Raw genomic sequence first — 20,479 nt, forward strand, 5'->3', positions numbered from 1 at the left:
TGTCATAATACAGAGAAGGGCTAAGTACCATGTTCAAACACCTGAAGTCCTGTAAGAATACAATTCCACATGGCTGGGTCTTTGACCATTGCTTTACAAGAAAGACTTTTCCTATTAAGATCAGTTGCAAGATACAACCCCCCCCAAAAAAAAACCCAAAAAGAAAATAAATCAACTACAGATGCATTGTGAACACAAAACTGTGAACAAACTCTTATGAGCTGTGCTGAGGCCACGCACTCTCTAAATGAGAGCTGAAATGTCACCTCTGAAGTGCATTTGTGTGTGCTACGCAACTTTTCAGGAAGACCAGAGACTCCTGTGACCCTGGTCTCTGCAGAAACAATCAGGGGAATTTCTTCTCCTGATCTTACACAAAGCAGCCTTTGAATATTAACCCTGTTGTGTCCCCTCCAGAAGCTACTAAAGCTGTATAAGGCTGTAACTATTCATACTGCCCAAGCAAAGCACTTCTCTAACATCTGGTCTATGCCCTGCCAGATTAGCCTTGAATGCAGCTGCAGTTCTGCCAGCTCCTCCCACAACAGCACAGAATGGAAAACGATCCCAAATGGTCTATGCTGAGCTTGAATTTTTAAAGATATATATATATACACACAGACACTAGGTATTTGCTCCTTAACTGCTGTACAACATGATTCAGGCCATAAAATAACAGTTCTGGAGTAGTTTGTGGGTAATTACCACACGTGCTATCATTTGCCATTGCAAAGAACTCAGTTCTTGCTCCTGGCACTTCCATTAGGCGTCTCTGGAGCTCTCCAGAAGTGCTGCTCTTGCTGCCAGGAGCACGGAGACTCCCCAGCCTGGGCCTCCACTTGATAGCCTGCTTTTTCTCTGCAGCAAGTTTTAACTCTATCACAGGCTACTTGACATTCACAACAGAATGTATTTACTCTCATCCCCACCAGTTACCAAAATCGGGCTGGAGCAGAAAAGAAAAGAAAAAGGGAATCATTTCATCTTTCTTTGCTCACTACACATCTCTTCCTTGTTACTTTCAGGGCTGTCTACTTACTTTGGAAAGGGACCGCAGGTGTCTGCAATCCATTAAAAAACACCACCAAACCAGCCAACAAACAGTCAGTGTATGGATTCTGCGCCTCTCTAATCTCCCCAGACTCCCAATATGGAATCAAACGTGAGGTGCAGGCAACACCTTCAGCAGAGCAGAGGGTCTGTGGCCAGCAGGCTGGGGTGCAGAGGGGCCCTGCTGGCCAGAAAGCAGCAGAGCTGTGAGCAGTGTCCAGCAGCCACCTCCTCCTTCTGAGAGTGCCAGGCTGCCTGAATGGAGACAGGACTGCACACCAAGATCTGTACTTTCTGTGTGCAGCACTTCTCTTTTACTGATGAGGACAGACACTGTCTGCTCTATTCTGCACAAATTAGGTGTCATCCACAGGTTCTTGGCTAACAGTTGAATATCTAAGCTTAACATCATCCAGAGGAGGTTTTTGTGCAAATGAGCACTGTTAATCGTGACACTCTCCAAGACAGGCACCCTGGGCAGCAGCAGATGGATTCAGCACTAAAAATCCCATCCAAGAAGAGCTTGCCATTCAAAGTCTGAGCTGGGCACAAGCAAGGTGTTTGGAAGTTTCCTTGGGCACTCTGATGGTAAGGCTTATTCATGAGTATTTCACATTTGCTAGCCCTTAGCACAGCAGAGATCAGAGCCTTGGATGGCATTTAATAGCAGGATAGAAATGGGATCAGGGAAGAGCCTACAGGGGTCTCAGGAGGGAGGATGCAAACTCTAGGCAGTGCTCATCCCACAGCAGGACACACAGCTAAGCCAGACACAATGTGACCATGTGCAACCATTAAACCAAGCAAGCATGGCATGCAGGGTGTGTGCACTGGTGTGTACTGGCTATAAATTCAGAGTCAGGACTGGTGCTTCAGCTGCTGCCAGGGCAGAAGCACAGTGTCACTGTAAACAGACTTTACATTTTCCAGTTTAGCTGCTGTTAAAGCTAATTTTTTCTCTTATTCAGCTAAGAGATATGTTGAAATTAGGGTCTCTCCAAGCTAGCACATTCGCCCTGGATTTACTGGTGATACTGGACGCATTAGGTAACATTTAGCTAACTGATAGGACTTTCTGACTTGTTTAATCATGTCTTACTGAACCATGAGGAATTAAACTGACTTCTGCTGAAAAACACATACCAAGACCACCTTCACCATGAGCAGTCCCGCTTTCTAGAATCTGATAGTGATTATCAAAGCAGTCACTCTGCCATCTCCTTCATTACACAAATCAAGAACAAGGACCCCACTTCATGTGTCTCCTTCTTCCACACCCCCATTCTGGCCCCTTAAAATTCTTGCTGTGATCGCCATCCCTGCAGCATTTGATCAGACACTCTTTAGAATCAACAGGATTCAGATGCACTTGGCCCTGATCCAGTTTGCTAGTGCTTTCAGCTGCCTTTCATTTGCAGTTTCAAAAGTGACTTCAGAGACCCATGGTATCAGAAGCAGCTTTATTCTATGAAACATCAGCCTTCTTCAGATCTTTCTGTTCTTTGGCTTGCATTTTCTGTTTGCTGTATTCAGCTACAGCCTACACTTCTAAAATGTTACATCTTCCCGTTTCAGATTTGTCTAACTTGAGTGAAGCTGAAATGCAGACAATTACAGGGGTACAGCCATCAAATTCTGTATCAGTCACCTAGCAAGGAATGAATTTGAATGACCACCTATACATTATGAGCAATACTAGCAGTGACTCACAGACTGTCAGCTGAGGGTACCTTACTAAATAGCACAAGGAGTGTAAGTTTTGTATGAAAAGTCTAAACTGTGTATAACTACGCTGTGGTTTGTGAAATCCAGTGATTCTATTGTTCACTCTGCAGAGAAGCATACCAGGACCACATCCCACGTGGTTTCCACATAACTCCTCACAGGACTGCTGCAGTTCAAGAACTGACCCTGTCCCCACCCCTGAACACATGCACAACCCCCTCACATACACACATATTCATTCTTCTGCCAAGAATTTAAATCAAAATCAATATGGTTTCAGCTGAGCTAGTTTGTAGGAGCCTTCTCAGAAACTGTCTATTTTGGTTGCCTGCCAAGTTCCATTTTGTGTACTTACTCCTAATTAAACTGTGTTTTTAGCACATTCTAAAGATGATGCAAAACTCTCCTCTTGAGCCTCCTGGCTTGACTGGAGACATGCAAATCAACAAACAAAATTTTAACTGGTTTTTTACCTAATTAAATATTTGTCTCCACAATGCAGAGACCACTACTCCCATGTATATGTTTCAAGAGCACTTTAATAAGCTAATAAATGTATTTCTGAATGATTTTCTGGCATTAGAATCCAAGACTGGTGCCAAGTAGAATGAACAAAAAAATGAAACAAAACCAACCACACAGGGGAATCCTCTACAAATTTGGCAGGATTTGGATAAAACTAACTCAGGCATGTTCTGATTTTGAGGGGCAAGCCTCATATGTCAGGTAATCAAATGACCAGATACATGTGGTTAGGAAAGAATGTTTTCTCCACAGAAGGCTTTTTGGTTGTCTTTTTCTTTTCTGTAACCAACCAGTTGAGCTGTTTGGGAGTTTCTGTAGAGATATTCCTGCAGAGGATCATATAGATATGTTGTGCCAACACTGCTCAGCTATGGAGCTACAGCCTGAACCCCACCCCAATACGACGAGCCTGTGAAGTCCCCAAGGAGCTGGAGTCCTCTCCCACCTGCACTAGGCCACCTGAAGAATCTGGCATGTGGCTCACAGGGACAGGAAATCTTTCTCCTTGGGATAAAAATACGTTAAGGACAGATTGAGGAAACTTAGTTTGGCGAGGAAAGCAATAATTCTTTGCTCAAAGAAGCCCAGCTCCTTATACAAGCAAATACAGAAAAAAGTAAGTGTAACTCAGGTTTTTCTAGACATTTCCCCCTACTTCAAGGTCTCTACTTCAGTTCTTCAGATGAATGTACCCAAATAATAACCATGAGTAGTAGATTCCCTTTAAAAAGGCAAAGTTTGACTCTTGTAAGATTCGGAGCAATTGCATTCACATTTACAAGCATAAAGTTATGGCACTGGAACCCATTAAAAGTTGCCTAAATCCAAGACATGGTCTTTATGCTTGCTCTTATTTCTCTGCCTACCCCTTTCATACCAGATCTCTTGGAAAATTAGAGATGTGTTTAAAAATTAAAATAAGTGAAATTATTGAACAAAAAGCAATGCTTATTCTCAGTATCTGAAAGTGTCTATGAGTTCAGTTGGTTTTGTTTTGGTTTACCTTCTCCTACTTTAATATAGATGTTTCTTGATATTTTCAGTTCAGTGAAAGATGTTACTGCTCCATATTCCTTCTGGGCCCACTGTAGCAGATGTTCATTTTTCTCAGGAAAAAACTTTTCTTCCGTTTCTGCTGACAAGGAGAAGTTTCCCTTCTCAAATTGAACAATGGAACCTAAAGACACCTGATGGGAATAAAAACATATTTTAATGTGGTACATTTATCCAGGCAGACATGTAGCATGTTTAAGCAATGTAATCTGTCACACTCAAATGCATTGACTGAAGGTGATTATGGCTTATTTCCAAAAATACCCAAATGGCACGTTTTAACATCTGCATAATGATTGCTCTTTCGGAGATTTTAAAAAAAGGAAGTGCCCATCAGCCCAGGGCAGCTGAAGAACAGAGGACTCTGAGCCACTCTCCAAAACTGTACTGCTGCAGAAATGGAACCACAGTGCTGCAAGGGGGAATAAAGCCTGGGGGCAAAGGGAGGGAGGGAATAAGAGGATGGTCTGAATAAATGAAGGCAGATAAGAATGTGAAGCTGAATAAAACTGGGAACTACTGAAGTATATCCCAAATCAGAAAGAATGTGAGTCCAAGTTCAGTGGCATATAAAGGCATATAAAGACACTTTCACTAAGATCTAAATACCAAGTCAAGAAGAATATGTACTTAAGCAAAAGCACAAGATGAACAAGGTTTCAGGTGTGAAATCAGCAGTGATGACCTTTTTGGACATATTCCCTGCAGTTTGTTCAGATACAACACACAGCCCCTGCTCCCAGACCACTGCAGCAGACAAGGTTTTCATCCAAGTACCACCATGTCATCTTCTGTTGTCCTCTGAGCATCCCAGGAAGAAGTCTGAGTCACCCTGGTGTTCTCCTCCCCTTACCTTTTCACATCTTTCTATTAACCCAGTGATCTCTCTTTGGTGAAACCATCTGGCTTTTTTTTACCCAACTGAGAAGCCAAAACTACTGATAACTCAGACTGGGAAAAACAAATCATAAAAATACATCAAAACAATTTCTGTCTAGAGCATTATTTACAACCTGATTAATTTACACAGATTATCTGAAGCCAGGTTCCAATTATCAAAATTAACTAATGGCAACAAACCTTCCCTGAAGCTATTGTTGCCAGCACTATTTCAGAGTGACACATACCAAATTGTTTGGCACTTGCAAATATTTGTCACAGTAGACACATAAATTACGTCCTTCAGCACATGAAAAGAAATTGCTAATTCTTCCCTGTGCCTCCAGCTATAACGCCAGCATTTATTATGCACATATCACATATTTTTCTCTAAGAGAAGGCACAGGTAATTCAGAGTTCAATTTAACCAGACCTGTCACAAAAACCACCTTAGAAATCCTTGTGCCAGAATAGTTTTCAAAGTTTAAACTAATGTCTGTTTCAATTCTGAATAATCTTTCTTATTTGTTTTCAAATGACTACCATAAAATGCTTCCTTTGAATGAAAAAAAAGTCTTTATTATTCAATCTAACACAGACCACACCACATATTCTCAATACTCTCATAGTTCTCAAATAAGGAAGCAAAGTCTGCCATTAGAGTTAATCCAGCTTTAGGAAAGGAGAGCAACCATTTGTCTCTAGAATGTATTTTTTATCCAACTGAGAGCATTCACTTGGTATTTTCACCACCTAGAAGCAGCTATGCCATGGACTGATTTCACGGAGCATCTTGATGATGCTCCCAACACATCAAGTTCTGTGTAAATTCCAAGTGCAGGCTCAGAGGATGACATTGACACAGCACATGCCAGGTCATGCTGGATTGTGCACTTTAATATCAGAGACACGTGGGACATTTTCACAGAGCTTTGGCCTCACTAGAAAAATCTCCCATGCATGAAATTCACAGGATTGAAGGACTTAATCAGTGATTATTCTGCAGGAATATTGAGTAGATGTTGGCATTCTACCCTCAGAGACGAACAGTTTATCCAGTAAGTACAGTAGTTGGTTTTCATTTACACATTGTTTCCATTTTTTTCAACGGTCAGCATTAGGGTCAAGCAGCATCAATGTGTCTTTTTAAACATTTGAGGACAGCATGATAGAAAACATTATTCCTTCTAAATAACAACCAAAGAAATGGATTACCTTGCAGTAATACATTTTTGCCGTATTCTTCATTTGAGAGAGTTAAATGTATACTAACACAACAGCTGCCTTCATCAGAATACACTTGGTTTTTCATTTATTACTAATTCAAACTTGAAAACCCTTTTCATCATGCTGCAGCATGACAAATGTATTCCTGAGGGACAGATCCTATCAAAGTTACCAAGTGCTACAAGAAAGGAATCAACAGACAGAAAGCAACTAAAAAGTCTGGCACAAGCATCCTCACTAACTGATCATACAGTAAACATCTTGAAATAAACATGAAGCTTATCATATTGTTTTTTAATCACATACTCAAGTCTATTTGAAACTGCTGGTTCCACTACCCAGGTTTTAGAAAGGACTGCAGAGTTCTGCTGTGCTTGCCAATGTTGGGATTTTTACTACACAGACCTAAGGCAAGGTTAAGTGAGCCAAGCACGTTATTTGTTCTGGAAAGAATTCAACAGACCCTTCCAAAAAAGGCAACCATCACTGTTTCAACACCTGCCTTGAACATTAACTACTTACTCTTCAGAACAAATCAAAAGCAAATCTAACATGCTTAGGCTAATGCAAAGCATTAAAGTTAAATCATGTTTTACATATTTGGGAATTAACCAATTTTTATCTGAGCACTAATTACGCACTGATTGAGTGATTAAGAGACTGCTGCCACAGACATTTTTATCTCCTCCCTCCAACTCCTTTAGTGGGTTACTTTCTGAGGTTACAGAGGGAAAAAGTGCCCCAGCTCTATTTTTTCCCGTTGTTGTGAGGACATGAAAAGGAACTGCACTGCTGCTGAGTAAACCTACATGTCCTGTCACTTTTCTGAGGCTGAATCAAGAAGCTGGACATGGCAAATCTGTTCACAAGATCAAAAGATGCTGGCCATGGCCACTAACCACAGCAAGCACCACAGTTCAGAGGGCTGTTCCTCAGAGGGAACGAGGATCAAGCACAGTATATGAAAATTTGCTACCAAAACCTGAATAGTCCATCAAAAAACAAAACATATTTAGGAACATATTTTGGTTGCATCCACAACTACCCTGCTGGCCGTTGGGGAAAACAGGGCCTGAAATTTTCTCTGCACTATACCAAGGCAAGGAAACATACACCTCTCATGCTGGGGTGAAAAAACAAAAACAGCCTTCATACATCCCTTAAGAAAAGTTTACAGTCTGAATAAAACTGCCCTTGCAAGGCTGCCATGGTAATGCAGGACATCAGTTACCTGGCAGAAGTGCCAAATGTCAGAAGTTATTATTCCCCAGAGGGAACAACTCTCAGAACCAAACCTGAGTCATCTCAGATATATACAGTGGTGAGCATGAACACTGCACACACAAAACAGCATATTCTGTTTCTTATTTTACCTCTTTCCTTCTCTCCTTTTAAACATTTATTGCCTTTTTTTCTTTGAATCTGATCCAGGGGGATATTTACTTTGCTTTATAACATTTTAAGTATTTAACAGAGTTATAATTCAGAACTCCCAAGTAGGAAGTGAGTTCATAATTTAGCCTTGAGTGAAAGGTAGGCACCTCTGGGACATGACTCAGAATACAAAGTGTCCACAGCCACACAGAACGAACCAAACCCTCCCCTCACAACAACAGCTACACCACTACCCATCGAGGGCCTGCCAGCACAAGGGACCACCCAATCCTCCCCTAAAGCCATGATTGAGGCAAATATAGTAGAGGAAAAGAAGCAGCATCCTACATATTTTTATCTGAGCTGTACAGTATCAGACGTGTGGCAGAACACGTAGGAGAGGAATATATCTGCTCAGAATAAAATTAAAAAACTTGGACCAACTATTGGAGCAGCCTACATGGGGATCAGAGTCAGCTGGTGGTTTTTGGTATTGTAGTTGGATGTAATTTCATCCTCTTACAGAGGAGAAATAAAGCCATGAATGGAGAAATATCAGGTATTCCAAAACCCAAAAATGTATCTTTTGTTGTTCATAAACCTATATACAACATACTTTAATCATCAAGAGAACAAATCTCTTCAACAAGTGAGTAAGAAGCATGCTGCTTTTTAAATTACTTGTCACATTTGTAAATCATCTATCAAATTTTCATAGTCCTTATAGCCACAGAGGTGTGATGTTTTCAGGCAATGACAAAATTTTTCATTTTGGTGTTCTCAAGACCACATGCAGTCATTACAAAATTCCACTTCCAGTTCTCACATTTTTGAAAACATACACATAAGAAACATTATCTTAATTACACTTTAGATTTTAATTCAACTTCCTAGGAGATACTCAGTTTGGCAGCTACCAAATATCCTTATACAATAACGGCTGTCCAGTGTTTTCTCAGGATGAAAGCAGAACCTTATGAGATCAGAGAGCATACTCCTGCACACCTTTATTTATCTAGACAAAAGACCCTAATATTTTCTATCAAAGCTGAACCTGTGTCAAGTCAAGTGGAACTTTCAAAACCCCTAAGGAATAGTTACTAGAATGATAAACCAAAAAAAATGCATGTAAGGGGGAAATCTGTCCCCAAAGTTTAAGGCTCAGCAGGAGTTTATTAATTGCACACAGGTAATTTTCCACTCATCTCACATTAATTTAACAATATCTTAATACACTCAACATAACATTTGTTTGATACAAGCAAAATAATGTAGCAGAAGCTTTTCCAGGGATTCTGTTTCAAGCTAGAGGCAATTTAGTGGAAGAAGTGAGGGGAGAATTAAAGCCTATCTATGCAACTGCAGCTATAGTTTCCACTGGAATCAGTGACTCAGTAACACAACCTGTTGTGATTTATTGTCTTCACGTCACTAACACCAGTAGTCTGCCAAAATCTACTGCCTGCTTCTGTAAACTTCCACTGGCTAAGCCCCCTGTTTACTGAAGCAAGTAAAGAAAGGAAGGGGCCATGACCATACAGAAAAGACAAGACTATCACAGGTGCCTGTTCCAGGTTCTTCAGCCTCTTGCAAGATTGATTTGGGAACACACCCCAACCACCAAATGCCTGAATAGTCTTTGTTTCCTCACTCTTGCAGGCTGGATTACCTTGGAGTCCACATTTTCCTGACTACCAGCTATCTTGGTGCTGAAAGTGATGGATCTAGGCTCCTAGAGGAGGAGGAGGAATGCTTAGGATCAGACAGAGGCAGCAATGAGAAAGATCAGCAGAAGATACAAGAGGCAGCATCATCCAGATCTGGCCTACCCACACTCCCAACACAAGTTCTGCTTGGAGCAATGACCCACAAACACAACCCCCCTCTCAGCTGAAACAAACACCACACACTAAAGCTTGAGGTCTGAAAGATGTCTTGAATCACATGGGATCTAGTATGAATCTGTGACACTTTTAGCAAACCAGGCTGCCAAAAAAATGCAGGCCTTTGAAGTGCCATGAAAGAAGAAACCAAAGCACAAGGACCTGCCTAGTTTCCTGTGAAATTTACTGGCAAGTTGGTATTCTTGAAATACCTCTGCCCAAACCAAAGTGATTACAGTGAAAGCACAGGATAGCTACACATCATAAAATTTCCCTATTTTGAGAAATAGACACACATACAGATTTTTTTACCACACTCTGCATATTCATTTCATGTACTATATCTTGCTTCATAAGACAGAAATAAAACTTCACTTCTGCAATGTCTTCCTGAAGCAAGCTTTGAACGGGGGAAAAAACCCTCAACCCCTTAGATATTTAAAGATGCCTTACTAGGGTTATTGTACTCTTAAACTCCTTTTACATGCATCATTTTCAAGCATGTGTTTACTACCCTGTCATTTTCTGCCATTCCTACTGCTGACAAAATCTTTCCACTCTTTTGCCAAGAACGTAAGAATCATCACTATATGTAGCCTGAGGTGCCCCTGATATTTCTGGGAATAATTCATTTACATAGACTTTAGAAAAAATCAGTGTTTTGAGAGGGCTCAATGACGCCAGGAGACAAAGTCTACAGGGAAATTTACCACTGTGTAAAGCATAGTAAGAGTTACTGTTTACTAAAGACTGCTTTTAATTTGATTCAAAATGTTAATTTTTACACTTTTTCAAAAGGCAAGGAAAGGAGAGGGGAAGGGAGAATATGAACTTTTCCAAGTGGAAAAGGGCAACTGCAGGATTATTTCCAGCTCCTGAGTAGAACAATGATGAAGATTTATATAAAAAAAAGCAAACTCAGGATTCTACAGTAATGTAAATGTCCTTTTAAATTCCTCTTCACACTGCTACACAACACTGAAAGTCTACTGCTTTTACTTTCAATAGTGAAAGGTCACTATTTATACCAAATTTACCACTAGTCATGCATTTCCTATCCTTCCTCACTCTTCTCCTAGCAGAGCACTCTGTTCACATCTGGGTCTGTTTAACCAGTGATTGGGAATTTAGCCTCCTGATTTCCCGTTAAATACTAGGCACAGGAAAACAAATAGCACTTGTTTTTCAGTGAGTTTTGTCAGTCATCCAAATGTAGTGCAAACCATAGAACAGCCTGTGGTTTGGTGGCAGTGACCCAAAATATGTGAACCATATTTTCATGAAGTGAGAGGAATAAACCAGCAATTGGCTAAAGTAATAAGAACATGGCTTTTTTCTTCTTTGAAATACAGAAATTACTAATAATTAAACTCTTCATTCCATCACTTAATCTTCTTTAAAGCTTTTGTTTTATCTTTCTAAATCTCAAACCAAGAGCAAGCGATCCGTTTTGGTATTTACCATTACTGCTCTTGCTTCCTCCATTTCACTACCTTAACACACATTCACTCCTAGCTCTTGCAAGTAAGGTTATTTGTTTGTATAACTGTTTTCTTATCCATAACTCTTACTCATTCAATTGCCTGAATAACTAACTGAGAGAAAAAGCTGAAGTACCACTTCTTAAATCATATATAAAGTCACATATATAGATATTTAAGGGGGTTTTGGATCTATTATAACAGTGATTTCTAACAGGAAATCACAAAGGATTGGGATCTTTTTTTCATTGATTTAATTCTCATTACTTCCACTTGCTGAGTAAAGACATTCCTAGGCTATAAAAGCAATTGAAAAAGCTACCAAATATAAAGAAAAAAAATTACTTGCTGAGTAGCACCTATAAAACCCTCTTTCTGTGCAGTTCCATAAAATTTCTGGTTTTCTGCCAGGACATGTTAGCAATAAACTAGTTTTAGGGAAGGAGAGAAATGATGACTTGATGGGAAGGAAGGAAACTATTTTGCTGTATGAAAACTTGAAAGTGGTGGAAGAGGTCTGGTAATGTTTTTGCAATACTGACCTGCACCAAGATCACAGGTAACAGCAGTTTCTATAGCAGTTGTCTAGCTCACATAAAACTGTGATGTCTCATAATCTAACCAGTCTAATCACCAGTGGAGATGTCCTTCAGCTTGGTCTCCCATCCCCTTTACAATGCCATTTTGAAAAAAAATAAAATGTAGCACAGATGCCAAGCATTCCCCTTGCTGAACTGAACAGAGGCACCCACCCATGTGATACTCCTCAGAGTGATGAGCCCACCAACACTTGAACAGAAAGTGCCCAGTTCCCAAACTGTTGTACCTGTGTGACATGTACAAATATACATTCAGACTAACGTGACTACGTGCATCAGTAACTAAAGAGACGATTTACAATCACCTAGGTCTGGCAGTCCATGCACTAACCCATTTCAGGTATTTTTGGACTGAAATGCCATGATACTAAGGTACATTTATTTTTAACACAATGAAAATAAACTCAAGCCTTATTTTACTAAAATTACAATAATTTCACCGCATCACCTACTTCACCCATCAATATACAGCAACTCATGCAGAGTCAGAAAATAACTCTGCCCATGCTAAATGTATTGTTAACACCACATATCCTTTGCTCTTTCTCATGCATACAAAGAAAATTTTGGTCAGGTTTATATCAAGATGCTCAAATTTTCTCTTAAGACTACTCACTAGTGTTCTTTCTGATTTATAAATGGGGAAAGCACCCCAAGAAGCAAAATGACAACACAGGAAACAGAATAGTGAAGAACAACTGCACTTAGCAGCCATGCCCTGTCATGATGGTTTCCTCCAAAGTACTGTCACTCTGTGACAATCACTTCCATTCAGTGCCACTTTGGAAAAAAACTCTTCCAAACATGACATTGAAAAAATCCTGATGCTAACCCAACACAAACTTTGGTTTGTTTGGGGCATGCTACTTAATTTTAATGATAATTTATTCCACTGTGAAGTTTAGCCACCAGAAGACATTTTGTGAAAATGAAACCATAAGATGTTTCCATGAAGATAAAGCACATGAGAAGTCACCGAGTGAAACCATGTGCATTACATGATAAAAATAAGTGCAAAACCACATGTACACACCAAATCTGCATGTTTATACTAAAAAATGTTTATCAAGAAGGTAATCTGTGCTTCCCCTGACGTTATAACCAAGCATCCAAAGCCTGGATTTTCCCCCACATTCATTTTAAACTTCTTAACTGATGGAGGACCAGGCCAAAGGCAAAAATCCATGCTCAAACTGCGTGATAAGAAATTAAACTCCAGCCCTACTCAATAATATTGCATTTTCCCAGTCTTTTATGTACTGATACAAGCTTTAAATCTTTCCATCTTTCCCTGGGGCAGCTCAGCTTTAATGGAAACTCAAACAAATCCACAGAATGAAGGAAACAGACCATTTTGCTAATGAGGACACTGAGAACACACAGCCCTAACTCCACTCTCTTCTCCAGCACACACCATTCAAGCTCAGTGTGCCTTGGTTTCTCCACCTGTAAAATGCTACTAACAGCACTTGTGCTCCACTTCATCATCTATTCATATCCTGAAGATACCTTTGTTAGAAACAACCTTGAAACTTATAATACAATTAAATTTTAATTTTTATTTAGTTATTTACCTACTCGAAGCACATCTCCCTTTAACAGTTTGAGAACTTTATGATGATACTTTACAAGGAGAAAAAAGCTAATATTAAAAAGAAATAAAGAGCTAGGACTTGACTGATGGTTACATGATCCTTTCACTACAAACTTTGACCTGGCTCTAGCAATGTGGTCTTTATCAGCAGCAAGTCCCAGAAGTTGCCATTTAAACCTCTTTACACTACTTACCATTCTAACTAGGAGTCAATCAACGAAAGTCATTGCAATTCATACTGTACATACAATATATTAATATAATTGTGAATGAATGTATTGTTGGGAAAGTCTGAAGGAAAAGCTGAAAAGTCAATGAATATATTGCCTGCAGCTTCCATAGAGACAGACACAATAGTTATGACACTCCTCTGGTATGTGTGCCATGGATTTCTGTTTTCAGCATAGAACTCATGGGCACTAGAATTTTTTTTCATATTCAAAATCTTTTATGACTCAAAATACTCGATTTTCTGTTTTGGCTATATGTTTAAGGAGACTGAACAAGTCAGAGCTACAGAGCTAAGTATTTTTAAACAAGGGCTAAGGAAGCAGGTTCTGCTCTCTGCAGCCCTTGGAACTGCTATTTACAGTCCTAGGGTCAGTTGTCTGGAACTCACTGAAGGCTCTGGCACAGAGACAGGGAACCTCTCAGCAGCTAGGGCAGAAGCACTATGTCCCTTTGCCCCATAACTCACCTAAAGCCAGAACCCCTGATTCTGGAAAGGGACAACCTTTCCTAGGACAGACACTGTCACAGGGGTTACAAATGAGCACAATTCAACACAGGCAAACAGCTCTAGGCAAAACTAGAGCCCCTTGATCTCTATTTGGCATACTGCACTTGCCTACAGGTGCTGCTAGGACTTCCTCCACATTTTTCATGTTTTCTGTGCCACATCATTCCGTGCTGTTTTTTCAGAAAGCTTTTGGGAAAAGAAGGTATTTGTCCTTGTGAGCAGAGTGGAATTGTGGAAAAGCAACAGATGATGACCACATTTAAAGTTGTTCAGCCCACAATCTCATGACTTATTATCTCAAGATACCCTAGCTACTGAGAAACTGGGCCATGAAAAGTGGGAAGGCTGATGAATTCATGATAAGAGACTGAAGTTAGCTTATGTTTACAGCAAAAATATACCTTAGGGAAAGAACAAAGTGAACTTCAAAAATGAGAGGGATGACAGAAACTGAACTGGGAGAGGTAATGGTGGATCAGTACCCTGGCATTCTGCAATCTCATTCTTTGAGCTCTTGGTAGGAAAGAAAAATAGAAACCTTAACATGGTAGAAGGAAAAATACATAAATTCATACGACACTTAAGGAGATCCAAAATTGTTATGGAGAGCTATTCAGATGGATTAGGGATGGGTTAACACTGAGAGAAAGTTCAGTCCCTTGCAACAAAAAGGAAAGCTCCCATGGGCAGCAGCATTATCTCAGCACCACAGGCTAGCAGGATGGCACAAGGCACCACAACATTCAGCCCTTACCACGACCAGCAGAGATTAAGAGAGAGAGTTTTGAGAGGAGCTATTTGATTTGAGTCCTCCCAACACAGCAGCAAATCTGTAGTGCCTTCCAGATACTCCTGCCCCACCTGAGAAACAGTCCCCTCCTCCCTGCAGCATCAGTGGCCAAGTTTAGTGACAGTTCTTGAGGTCAGGCAACATCTTGTTTGGCAAGAATCATGACTGCTGCTGCTCACCTCTTCAAGCCCGAGTTTGTAACCAGAAGCACCTGAAATCGTTTCCTGCAGCAAACACTTACCTAAAGGCACGGTTTTGGCAGTCAGAGCCTTAGGCACATTCCTATTGTTCCTATGCCCTAATGCAGGCCACAGAAACCTCACTGAGACAATCCAAGCAAGCTCACCAGATCACCATCTCAACACCAGCACAATCAGCTGAGCAGAAATGGATGGGTCTCAGCAGACCATCTCTCCACTTCCAGAGCAAGACAAGGGGAGAGGCAAAATCCTGGGTGCAGAGGAAGAACACAAACTAGCTGAACAAAATCTAGTTGATAGAAAACGGGAGTGCATTGCAGGAGAAGATCAAAACAAAACTAAAAGTAGGTCCAAGGCTTTATTATCTGATGAAATATCCTGCTTCTTTTGTCCATGAGAGGAATGAGGACTTGTTACACTGTTGTTCTACATGTACCTCAGCCATGTTCTGAGCAGAACAGAACTGTACTGGTTGCATTAAGGTCACGTAACAGGAATGGTCACCAGGAAGCTAACAGTCACAAGTCTCCAAAACATCAATGAAAAACCTAAGATTGTGAATACCTTAGAATAAAAATGAGGCCATATTCTTTGCACCAATCAATAATACATTGTACTGGAAACAGGACTGAGTCCTTCAAAGTTCAAAATATCAAGGCTACTGCTACTCTTATACCTTGATGACAGGAAAAAGAAAAGCCATTCCAGAAAGGTTGCAGTGTCCAGCAAGTGACAGAACTCTTGGTGCACTTAACCATGTCATCACCACATCAGGTCAACTGAGAGAGAAGTGTCCCTTCTCAGTGTTCTAATGCTGTACCACTGTGCATCTTCCTGTCCTGGTGATGCACAGCACACAACTAAGTTCCCACTGGGTGCTGCAGAAACCATCTTGCTTGCCACTGTCAGCTGTGCTGGAAGAGCAAAATTAAGCCCTATAAGGATATAGCTAAAAATAATCAAGTTTAGTTCTGCAATTAGAGTTGAATACAGTGAAAGCTGCAACTTTCATAAAGACGACTCATGATTAGACATGATGTCACACGTTAAAAATTTAATCCAAACAACTCGTCTGTTTCACTACAAATAGAAAACTTGAAGGTCTTGGCAAACTATAAGGACATGATTTACAAATACTAGGTAATATTTGGATCTTGCATTATAAGCAGTGCTCCAGTCTTTCTGAGAAACAAAAATGACTTCATTCTGGGCTTAGCTTGGTCATTTCAATAGGACAAAGCTTCATCAGAGACAAACCATAACTAGACATACTGAGCTCAATACATACAAATATTTGTTATGGTCACAGACAACACAATTAGCATCCATTGTTAATATTTCAAATTGCTCTGAGGCTTTTTGCTTTATGATACTGTTAGACTTCCAATCACGACTGGCAATCTGGTATAACCTCACAGCTTTTTGAACTCTAATGACTGCTAGCATTAATAATCATATGATGTGCAGATTCTGAAAAGCAGTTTTGCTTTCCTTTCCTTAAATTCACATAACAAGTAATTGGCTACTTTTTCCAAACTGCTTTGCCCTACCACCTAACTGTTCCCCAGAGCCCTACAATGAAAGTTGACCCCCTCTTAACTTTTTTTTTTTAATCTAAGTTTGAAAAATTTCCAAATGAATGCCATTAAGTCCACGCTGTATGCAACAAGCAGCTATGCCAGAGAGCAGGTCAGAGGACAGTGTACACTTACAAAGAAAACTCTTCGGATTCCAGGTGCCAATCTTTCTGTTTTTAGCTTCCAGACCAAAGGCAAAGGAGAGTTGAGAAGAAACACCAGAGGCTTCTGGTGAATATGCACCGATGAAATTGGATTCAAATGTAATGTGACCTACAGAAAAACAAAGAAATATGTGAATACTTCCTGGAATTTGAAACAATGAATCAAATGTAATTTTTATATATATCATGACTTTTAGCATTCACACCTCTTGACTCAAGATTATAGACTAATCTACTTCCACAAAAGTCAGTCAACAGAGCACAGAGAAAATAAAATACAAAATAGTTAACATTTGTGCTCTATGCTTGCAAAGCATTGCTAAAAAGAAAACCTTGGCAAATGCTGATGAAAAATAGCTTATGCAAAAGGTCAAACCACTAAGCTGAGAGCTGGAGAACAAGTAGATAAAAAGAATTGCAAAGCAAACTCTGATTTCTGGTTTCTAGATGGCAGTCTACAAAGCTGGCTTAGAGTATAAAACCTCATCTGCTGATTCTGTTAAGGGCATAAATCTAGCCTGTAAAACAAATAAAAGTAAACAAACAAAAACCAGGAGGAATAAGTCCAGAAACACAAGCAAGCACTACATTATTTTATGTTAGGAATTCCAAAAGAAATTTTAACATACACTAGGGAAAGAAAATGCCTGTGTTCAGAGACTAAAAGGATACACAGGGTAAATGATCTGAGCAAAGTGGACATAATGGAAGTGAGGCAAGCTGTTACAGGTGGCTTTGAATAAACCAGTTTGTAGTTGCTGGAAGCCCCTCCTGCCCATCTCCTCCTTTCCCACTACTGCCCTTCTAGAAAAGGTTGACTGTTGGATAAAACCATAAGCAAACACACAACAGAACAGCCTGTCATTTTTTAGCATATACAGACTTGCAATTAATATTGTAGTGGTTTTGTGGCACCTAACAAGCTGTTCAAGCAGACAGGATTTAGTTTGATAGTGCATCCCATGTTATAGGAAGAAATCTTTAGTGTGTAATGAAGAGATGACCAAAGACTGAGCAGCAAAGCTCATGTCCCACCATACTGGTGACAGGTTCCCTGACAATTACAGCTCTTTCTAAAAGAAGTATAGAGGAACCAAACATGAACACAATCATCAGTTCGAGTGGTGGCAATCAGAAATGAGCACAAAGATAATTCAGAATTAATTCTGTATCCTGCTAGAGAATGTAAAAAGATATTTGAGATAGAGAAGAGTCACTATATATAGTTCATTGCATGATTCTTATATAGTGGCAAATAACCATTAGTTTACCAGTAAAGTAAGTGGAGATTCATCCAATAAACTAACTAGATGAAAGCTAGAGACCAAATTGAAAACTAGGTACCTATTACTTTTGAAAATACTTTCCAAAATAGAAAGTAGGGTGGCTTTTTGTTTGGTTGGTTCTGGTTTTGTGCTTGCTTTGGGGCTTTTGGTTTGGTTGGTTGGTTTTTCTTGAAAATATTTTCTTCTTTATTTTAATTATTTCACCTTGAAAAGTTCACCATCATTATGAAGTCAAAGTCAGGCCCTGGTCTCTGGTCAGACACACCCAAAGGACAGCAAGAAGACCTTTTTTCACTACTTAAGATCTGGCAAAAAAGCTAGCAAACAGCTGGCTGTGCTCTCACACTAACTGGCAGCAGTTGCTCACAAGCAGAATACACCAGATTCTGAAATGCCAAACGTGTCTACACGCCCACAGTGACAGACATCAAACCCCACACACATCTCTGGGAGCACTGAGGACATCCCTGTCCTCCTCTGTGTTAAGCTTGATAAAAACTTGTTGGAAAACCGAGTAAATCCATATCTGTACTAAACCCAGGCTGCTTTAAAGAATGAGCTCCTCTCCTGGCCAGCAGCTGGGCAGTGCCAGCCCTGCCTGCAGCAAAGTCAGGCAGTGCCACCTTCTGCTCTCTGCAGCCACCTCTGGCCCCGCCTGGCCTCTCCTGCAGGAGACACAGTGGTATTTACACATTTCATAAAGAAGATACTAAGTACCACGGACTACCAAGAACCACATTTCTCTCAATCTTCTGCCTCTAAAAATTAAAATACCTCACTTTTGCAAACTGCAGGGTGGTAGTGCTCTCAATTCTAATGGGAGGACAGAGACCTTAAATTCCAGTCATGTTCTTAGCTACAGAAAATTGCTTTGCTCTTTCAGCTGTAGAGCCAAAGCAATTCTGTTACCTGAAAATAAGAGAAATTATTTATTTTACAAGACTTCTGCTTTGTTGTTCTGTCTAGAAATGGAGAGGTGAAAGTAAAAAGGAAAAGCTGTTTAGAACCACTATTGAATTAATGACAATTAAAAAGCTTTAATTAATTCTTATGGCTTTTCAGCTGTAATCACTGCTAATGAATAATCCGTTTAAACTATTAAATGTAATTACCTTGTTCTGGGCTTATGTTTTCTTACAAAACGATAAAAATACTGTAATCTCAGTTTAGTAAAGCAGTCCAGTTATATCTTTTGAAGTTCTGGTCTTGCAAATATGAGTTCAAATATTATGCTGATTTTTTTCTCAGCTTCAAATGGCATCAAGTGCATACAACATACTTCATGCTCAATAATAACTGATTTCCTTTGATCCTAGATGTTGATGAAATTACTATAATATAGTTTATGTGCTAAAAACACCAAGAATAAAGAGCCAGTAACAATCCTCTTGCACTGGCCAACAGGAGCACTCACCTTAGGCCTGCACCCTGGCTGTGTTTTTGTCAGAAGGCCAAGTCAATATAAAATATACAGCTCTTATTAGAAACTTCAAAAAATTTCCACTATTTAAAACCTCCATTATTTATTAAAAGCAAGAATGATACAATACATACAACACACTCAGAAAACTTCATCTCAAAAACAGCTAGGCCAAGTCCTTTGGGTAATAAGGAAATGGAGAAGTACTTCTGTTTCAACTGATCACAGACAAATTTGCTCAAAGCCAACATCTATCAGACAAGACAGATGTTTTAGACTTCATGAAGATTTCTTCTTGTTGTTTTAGTCACATGAGAGGGCACAGAGCAATCATACTACCTTAGTGAGAAAATCAGAGACTCTTTGCAACCGGATCAGATTTTGGAGTTGCTATTCCCTTAGCTTTGAAAATTAAAGATGTGTATAATACACATGTACATTATTATTTCCATACATGCATGGAAATAATCAACAAAGTTTGAGCTGTATGCAGAAGTGGTGATCTATCTGTCCATGTCCTTGGCTGAAACTGTAGGATAAATTATACTACATAATGGAATTTTCTTACATTTCTGCCTGAAAAGTGCAGATCCTTGAGAAAAGCAACAAAACTTCAACACCAAATCAACTTTTTCATAACTAAATTAAATGCTTCTGTAAAAATTTTCCAAATAAAGGTAATTTTGCATTACTGCACTCCTCAGTGATGCTCATGACTAAGCAACAAAACACATAGTGCAAAATTCATAGTCCTAAACTTGACAAAGAATATAGTTAATGTGACCATGCTTCTGCAGCAGCCTCCATCACTATATTCCTTAGCACATATATTCCCTGTCACTACACTTGTTTGCATTACACTTGTTTGCATAACAGAGTACTCAGGAAAAAAAATGAGTCTTGAGGAAAAAAC

General features: G+C 39.7%; 1 protein-coding gene across 2 annotated transcripts in view; it reads right to left on the minus strand.

The window, feature by feature from the left end:
- Positions 1-20,479, minus strand: part of TGFBR3 (transforming growth factor beta receptor 3) — a 111,105-nt gene that overhangs the window by 29,082 nt on the left and 61,544 nt on the right. For both annotated transcript variants that reach the window (XM_014884131.2, XM_088169961.1), the window contains exons 4-5: positions 16,832-16,969; positions 4,304-4,487 (exon numbers count right to left, since the gene is read on the minus strand). In XM_014884131.2, the coding sequence (XP_014739617.2) occupies positions 4,304-4,487; positions 16,832-16,969 (322 nt within the window). The remainder of the gene's footprint in view (positions 1-4,303; positions 4,488-16,831; positions 16,970-20,479) is intronic.

Source organism: Sturnus vulgaris, chromosome 9 (genome assembly GCF_052056855.1).
Source record: "Sturnus vulgaris isolate bStuVul1 chromosome 9, bStuVul1.hap1, whole genome shotgun sequence".
In the NCBI taxonomy this organism is placed as follows: Eukaryota; Metazoa; Chordata; class Aves; order Passeriformes; family Sturnidae; genus Sturnus; species Sturnus vulgaris.